General features: G+C 35.2%; 1 protein-coding gene across 1 annotated transcript; it reads right to left on the reverse strand.

The window, feature by feature from the left end:
• Positions 1-1,799: 1,799 nt before the first annotated feature.
• Positions 1,800-6,704, reverse strand: LOC149168054 (uncharacterized). The gene is made up of 6 exons (XM_089433317.1): positions 5,076-6,704; positions 4,776-4,991; positions 4,408-4,473; positions 3,222-3,287; positions 3,064-3,132; positions 1,800-2,947 (listed from the first exon to the last, which is right to left on the reverse strand). The coding sequence occupies exons 1-6, from the start codon at positions 5,784-5,786 to the stop codon at positions 2,645-2,647; spliced, it is 1,431 nt and encodes a 476-aa protein (XP_089289443.1). The 5' UTR covers positions 5,787-6,704; the 3' UTR covers positions 1,800-2,644.
• Positions 6,705-7,567: the final 863 nt, after the last annotated feature.

Genomic DNA, 7,567 nt, shown 5'->3' on the forward strand with positions numbered 1-7,567 from the left:
CACTAGCATTGAATATTAAAACTGACTGTTTGCGTATATGTTGAATTAGAAATGAATATCTAATTATTTTTTTCCGAATTAGAAATGATTAGAAATGAATATCTAATTATTTTTTTCCGAATTAGAAATGAATATCTAAATATGACTGTTTGCGTATATGTTGAATTAGAAATGAATATCTAAATATTTTTTTCCCTTTTCCTACTTTGTATAGGTTAGGTTGAATTTCTATAAGTTGAATTAAAATAGTACCCTTATTATATCATACTTTATTATATCATACTTTATAAATTATAGGGCTAGAATAATAACATATTTAGAAACTATTTAAACACCAAACATCATTAACTACTTGTGCTCTCACTCATACCTTCACTTTCACTTTCCACATATATTTTTTTAAGAATATAAACAAACACTTTTTTTGAAACCAAATGATCAATGTTCTCTAAAAACATTTGTGTTGAGTCTATCCAATGAAAGTTGTCTTTACTCTATCACATATCTTTTTTTAAGAATATAAACACTTTTTTTTTAAACCAAATGATTAATGTTCTCTAAAAAAAAATTTGTGTTGAGTTTATCAAGTGGAAGTTGTCTTGAGTCTATTGAGTCTATCCAAAGGTCAGACAACTTTGAAAATCCTTTCCACAAAGAGAAAGCTAATTTTCTATATTAAAAACTATGAAACATAACTTTGAGAATCCTTTCCACAAAGAGAAAGCTAATTTTCTATATTAAAAACTATGAAACATACTTAATGATAAGTAGTCTCTAGTCTCTACATATTCATGGTCGAAGCACCCTATACAATATACTCTATCTTCATTCTCAAACACATTTCTTTTAATCGGCTGAATTTATTATGATTTTAATTAATTTTAATTAATATATAAAATGGACCTTCTTAACTGCCCTTTTGATAATTTACTTACTTTATATTATAGTTTAATTTCATAGTCAAAGCACCATATACAATAATTATAATTATAATCAATAATTATAATTATAATTAATATATAAAATGGACCTTCTTGACTACAGTTTTGATCATTTACATTATTTTATAATACATTTGCTTTACTTTATATTATAGTTAAATTTCATGGTCAAAGCACCATATACAATAATTATATTGATACTCTATCTTCATTGTCAAACACATTTTTTTTAATCGGCTGAATTTATTATAATTTTAATTAATATATAAAATGGACCGTCTATATTATAGTTAAAGTAATTTAAGCATTAATTGTATCATTTAAAAAAATAATTAATTTTCCTATTTCCATATATATTGCATTAATTTTTTATTTTATAATATATCCAAATTGATAAAGTTTATTTTTCTTCATTTTTAATTCTTTAAAAACATTTTCATGTAATAACATAACTACATATATTATGTATATTAGATTCTAATAACCCTATAAATTAAGTAAAAAGTTTCTAATTGCAGATATAATTTCACATATAGTATATCACAAGTATCAATTAAATTTATTTTTCTTCATTTTTAATTCTTTAAAAACATTTTCATGTAATAACAGAACTACATCTATTATGTATATTAGATTTTAATAAACCTATAAATTAAGTAAAAGGTTTCTAATTGCAGATATAATTTCACATATAGTATATCATAAGTATCAATTAAATTATAATATTTTTTTTTTATTTTATCTCCACTCTAAAGCGTATAAACAACTAGACTAATCTATATTTGTGATATTAACAAAGCGTATTAAACAAATAGATTAATCTATATTGTGATATTAACAAAGCGTATTAAACAAATAGATTAATCTATATTTGTGATATTAACAAGGAAGAGTATTTGAATAGGTATTTGCAGCTGGGGGCACCAAAAGCTAATACTAACTGTTATGCAGACATAAAAAAATGAGCTTAAGCCCTCCTGCACTGTCAAACTGAAAGACTCAGTGTATGTCTCCACGCGGTTGAGGCAGCTTATAATTTAAGTTTGGAAAATAAATAACAAAAAGCTGTAAAAGGCAGTTGATGTGCTTTATCGAAATGCCATATACAGGACCTGGATGATTCTGTGTGTCCTATGCAGTTTGGATAACAAAAATTGGCATAAGCAGCGCATGGATTGAGCATAAGAAACAAAATTATGCTCAAAATGTTGGATAAAGGAAAATGCCTGCACCCAACAGCAATGGTAAAATAAATAATATTGAGGAGCTGCTGCTCTGCACGTGAAAGAGAATATATTTTAATGTTTCTGAACTTCTATGCTTTTGTCCAGAATCTACAGAGACCAAGTCAATAGAAAGGGAGGAAGAAGGAAGAATCCTGCAGAAATTTCGAGACAGTACATGACTACCTTGCCTGCCAGCCTGCACCGTACGTACCTTTACCTCGAAGAGAATTTCAGAGAGCCGACAGGCCTAATCCTTAAGAAAGGAGCTCTGCTGCTTACAATTTTCGAGATTAAAACGAATGGCGGTGACCGTGCAATATTGTATTCCAGGACCAAGTACTTAGGACAGAATCAGGTCACGAGTAGCTCCACTCCACAATACGATGTTCATCGTTTTAATCACAATACAAGTTTGTTAGTCCAAGTAAGTGCGCTGCTGCAGGCAGTGGGGCACCCCTCGTGGGCTTTGACTGCCTGTCATACTGTTCCCTCCTTGCTCCTGCTCTTGCTCTCGCTGGGCTGTTGTGAGTTACTAACCTGGTTCGACCCACAAGGGCTTCTCACTAGGGCGTTAGGCTGCATGGATCTGCCAGATATTGTGGTTGCAAGGGACAGAGGCATGAGACACAGGCCTTTGCTTTGCAGAAACTGCATTGCTGACCCCATGTTTTCATCCATCAGTTTTGCTACCTCTCCTTCTGTTATGGACGATCCCTCCTCATCTCTGCAAATATTCTCAGTACCCTTCTTGATTTTGCTAAGTTGCATGCTGCTTGAAGCCTGACATTTCATCAAATTTCTGTTAACCTTTATTTTTCAATTTCTAATGTTGGTAATCACATCAAATGATATTATTGAAGAAACTACTTCAGAATAACAAATAACATGATTATTACATCTGCAGAGATATCTGCTATAGCCTGACCAGCTGCTCCTGCGCCACCAAGTCTACTCATGCTTAGGACCTGTCAATGGAGACTGCTCTCAGTATTTGGAGAATAGTAGCTAGTCTAGCCCTATGCCTGTAAGCTTAAAATTCGTAAAGAAACTTTACCTTCACTTGCAACTGCAGAAACTTTACGTACTCAATTATTTCGTCCAGCATAGCTGCCTTGTCGGTCTGCATAAAAACATGTCCAATGTCCATTCCATTCAACATGCTAAAATAAAATTTTATCGCAAAATTTTTAATACTATTTGAGAATAAGGACAGTACGCAAAAACTTTCTTCATACCCTACATGCTGCATTGATGCTTCACAATTAGCCTAACTACTCGTTCGTACTCTTAGAAAATACAAAGAAGAAACACATCTGATGAACTTGGTGCAGGAAATCCTACTCGTCTTAGGGCAGCAACAGCAATTTAACTGGTAAAGTCTATCAAAGTGTATGTAGTCTACTACTAGACTACAGGTACTTGTAACTTCAACTTTGCACTATTGTTAATAGTCCCCTTATCATCTCTATGATAAAATCATTATCTTTAGGACGACACAACACAATCCCTATGGATATAGTAGGTACCTTTAAGACAACACAACACAATCCCTATGGATATAGTAGGTGTAACTTGGATTGGATTGCTTTAATGATAGTTTTTATATTTTCCCTTTTTCCTTTCACTCGTAGTAGGGGGAATAAGTGGCCTATAATGGTAATGCAATGCTTAAGAATCAATTATTGTGTTCCTTCCGGATCATGCATATCCTCTTATCATCCACTAATATTAAATATTACTTCCAAACTGAAACACTCTCCACGAAATTATTTCTCGTTTATCCCTTTTCTTAACCATTTACCATTAACCCACTCAAGTTGTCAATGACCTCCCAGTCCAAAGCGATATAACTAAACAGATCTGATAGGTTTAGAAAAGAACTATGATTGGCTGTATTTATTACGATTTGGTGCACAATATCATGTGGTATTTATGTTCTTCAAACAATTTCAAAGTGGATTACGTTTAAGTTTATCTGATATAGTAATATGCATATCTCTGAAACTATCTGAAAGAGGTACTGTAAAGGTTGCCATTAGGCGTATCCAATATATGAATCGCCATTTTTCAGGAAGTTATGAAAAAAGAGGAACTTGGAGTACCGACAATGAGATTTGATTTTTCATTTTTACACAAAGGAAAAGGAACTGCCAAACAAGAAACATACATTACAACTAATCAATCATTATATTAGAGATTATATGTTATTGTGGATCACTTCTATCAAGCAAGAAAATCACCTTACTACAGTTGGGAACCAGCTCCTGTAATGCCTTCATTCTTTCTGCAATTCTTTCTCTTCGTTGCTGTAAACATGTCCAAACCACTCTGGTAAGTTTGTCTTCATTTAGCTTAATTAGCTAAAGTCGAGTGATAGAAGTATTATGTAAACAATGAAATTCAAAATGTGATAGAAGTATTATGTAAACCAGAAATTCAAGGTTCAAACCGTGACCAATAATTTGGCAGTATCACAACTAAAAAAGAGTTGGGCAATATCACACACAGATGAAACGCCATGTTTAAAAATCAATAAACAAGAAATACTCTGGGAGATTCTGGGCATGATCACTATGTTTAGCATATATGGAATTGGGCAATAACTTACTCTTTCGGCAATACTATGAGGATCTGTCGCTTGACCACGCCTGGCCCTTACTCGAGGGCGTGCGGGTGCGGGTGCAGGTGCTGCCACAATTCCTGGTGGAGGTGAAGACTGAGCTTGCGGCTGAGAGAGCGCTAATTCATAACTGCTCTGTTGCCCTGCCTGTCCATTATTTGATCCAACAGCTATTCCACCACCGGCGAAATTTGTAAAGGGCGCCTACCCAATTAAACAATTACAGTTTTCAACATACAAAATTTACAGAATGCATAATTTACAAGATTACAGGCGAAATTTCATTACCGTATTGGCTGGCCTGGTGAGAACTGCTTCTGCATCCCTCAATCTCTTCCCCAAAAGCCGAGCTGTATCCACCTTTGTTTGACCTAGGCTGAGAGGAACAGGGTTGAGGCCGACGTAAGGTGGCCGCCATGATTGCGTAGGGGATGGTACAGTAACCGTATCCGCAGCAGCAACAGCAGTAGAGCCTGAAGCAGGGGACCTAAGTACAGTCAAAAGTCCAGGGCTACCAATGCCTGCTAACAACTGTGAAGAACTTGCATTTTCCCCTGCTGTACCCAACTGTGTGGCCATGGACCTTGTCCTCTCAGAAGGTCCTAACAAATTCTCATTCGACAGTTGCTGTTGAAGTCTGCAAGCCAAAAGTGGATCTTCCAAGGAGAAGTCACTCATCATACCCTGGCCGCCGCTGCCCATCAAAGACTTAATAAACAGTTTTTGGTTATTCTGAGAAGAGTCCAGAGCGATGGTGCTGTAATCCCATGGAGCTTTACCAGAGGCATCGACATCAGACCAACTGGGCATGTTAAAAATTTGCTCTAAGAAATCATCCATTGCTTGCTGATGTTCGGCCTGAGGCTGAGACTGGTTTTGGTTTGTTACGGTTTTATCTGGCTCTGTATTCTCAGCTTGGCTGTTGAGTTTTTGCAAACCAGCCGTGACGCCTGTCACAGAATCACCCTCGTTACCTACCATGGAACCTGCCCCCTCCATACCTCTAAATTATCACTTTCTGTAATTCTCCTCGGTGGATTTTCCTCCTCAGGGCCTCAACTATATGGCATGCCAAGCCTGCAAGCTATAACTTCCCGGTCAAATAATATACCGTCCCTGTTGGTTTATGAAAACAGGACTAGGTAGGTGTGTGGATTACACATAAACAGGTATCAAAACATATTCTGCCCACTCTCTGATTTGGCAGCATTTTGTTTTGCCAGTTGAGCAGCCTTTCTATATATTTTTTTTTCCAAAAGGGATAAAGGCAAAAGTGTACATGCCATTAGAGAGTATTATTGCGTCTGAGGTTGGAATTCTAAGTCACAGCGCCGGGTGGGCGCATCAATTTCAAGACGCGGCATCAGTTTTGAAGAAATTTGTGATAACTTTATGTCTAAACCCCGTGATTACTGCGGACAGTCATTTTAATATTGAGGGCGGGCAGATTACGCAAGGCAGCCGTCAAGCATCGACTAAAAAAATGATGACCCAAGTCTAATCAAACCCTCAGCAAAACGCACCTGTGTTTTGCCTTGAAAACATGACTTCCATCACTGTCCCAAAAACTGGCTAGGGTTTCTGGCAGGATTTGGTATTGCGTAACACAATGCCTCCGTCCCCCCCTGAGAGCAGAATTGGAGGGCGTTGATGTATGTATATTCATTCCAAACGCCTTTGCTGCTTTTGTCGCCTGGTCTGTTGTTCTTTTCGAGTTTAGGCCTTAACAAGAGATCAGGTCAACTTAAGTCCCTTCACCTGTCCTGTCATGTCACTTCCTGAGTTCGAACTTCCAACCTCAAAGTCCGCCCCACTTCTGAAAGCAGGGCAGACAGGCAGGTCAAAAACTCGTGTTTATTTTGAAAATCCGCGATGGTTTGTCACCGACATCGAAGCAAATAAAAAGTGAGTTCACTTCTCTTGGAATGAGGCAAAGGATAACCTTCCTTTCGTGAAGTAAAATGTGTTTTGAATTTGGATTCGTTGAAATCACATGTGTAAACTTTTCACAATTTAATAATTCCAAAAGTTTTTTTTTTAAACAAAAATTACAACAAATACATTCTAAAAACTTTTAAAGCAAAATGCAAAACAAGTACATTAAACCCAAGCTTAAAATCATACTTACAAATTTAAAATCATCCAAAACATGCGAAGAGTATGCTTCTTAGAATTTGAAACTAAGATCACTATAAGAACAATTGCTCCCAACATTATTATAATTAGAATTTGAAGCTAGATCACTCTAACAACAATTACTCCAAACATTATTATAATTAGAATTTGAAGCTAGATCATAATAACAACAATTGCTCCCAACATTATTATAATCAATTGCTTCCAACTATCATTTTTCACATCAATTTTTATTTTTATTTTAATAATGTAAGCCCAAATTTAAGTTTGTGAAACTAACAAAATGTGATATATGCTGTCATGATAGAGTGTGAATGAAAAGCACATTTAGTATGGTCCAAAACAAAAAAAAAAAAAATTCAGAGAAAAAACTGACATAGATTTATATTAAGAAAATATAAAAGTCTTCAAATACATATAATTGTATATTGAGCTTGAAAAAAAACTCCACAAGATTACAAAAAATGATACAGATAGTCCGAATCATCCATATCTAAAATAAGATAAACCTATACATCACATCAACAAAGCCGAGTTGTACAAAAAAAAGCCACATATTATGCAAAAACAAAAAGGAACAGCCCTTCCATGGTCCAAAACAAAACATACATGTGTTTTTATGTTATACTTTTGGTATGCGGATT

Source organism: Pinus tabuliformis, chromosome 5_1 (genome assembly GCF_031772625.1).
Source record: "Pinus tabuliformis cultivar Carrire ecotype Pingquan chromosome 5_1, CPIR1, whole genome shotgun sequence".
In the NCBI taxonomy this organism is placed as follows: domain Eukaryota; kingdom Viridiplantae; phylum Streptophyta; class Pinopsida; order Pinales; family Pinaceae; genus Pinus; species Pinus tabuliformis.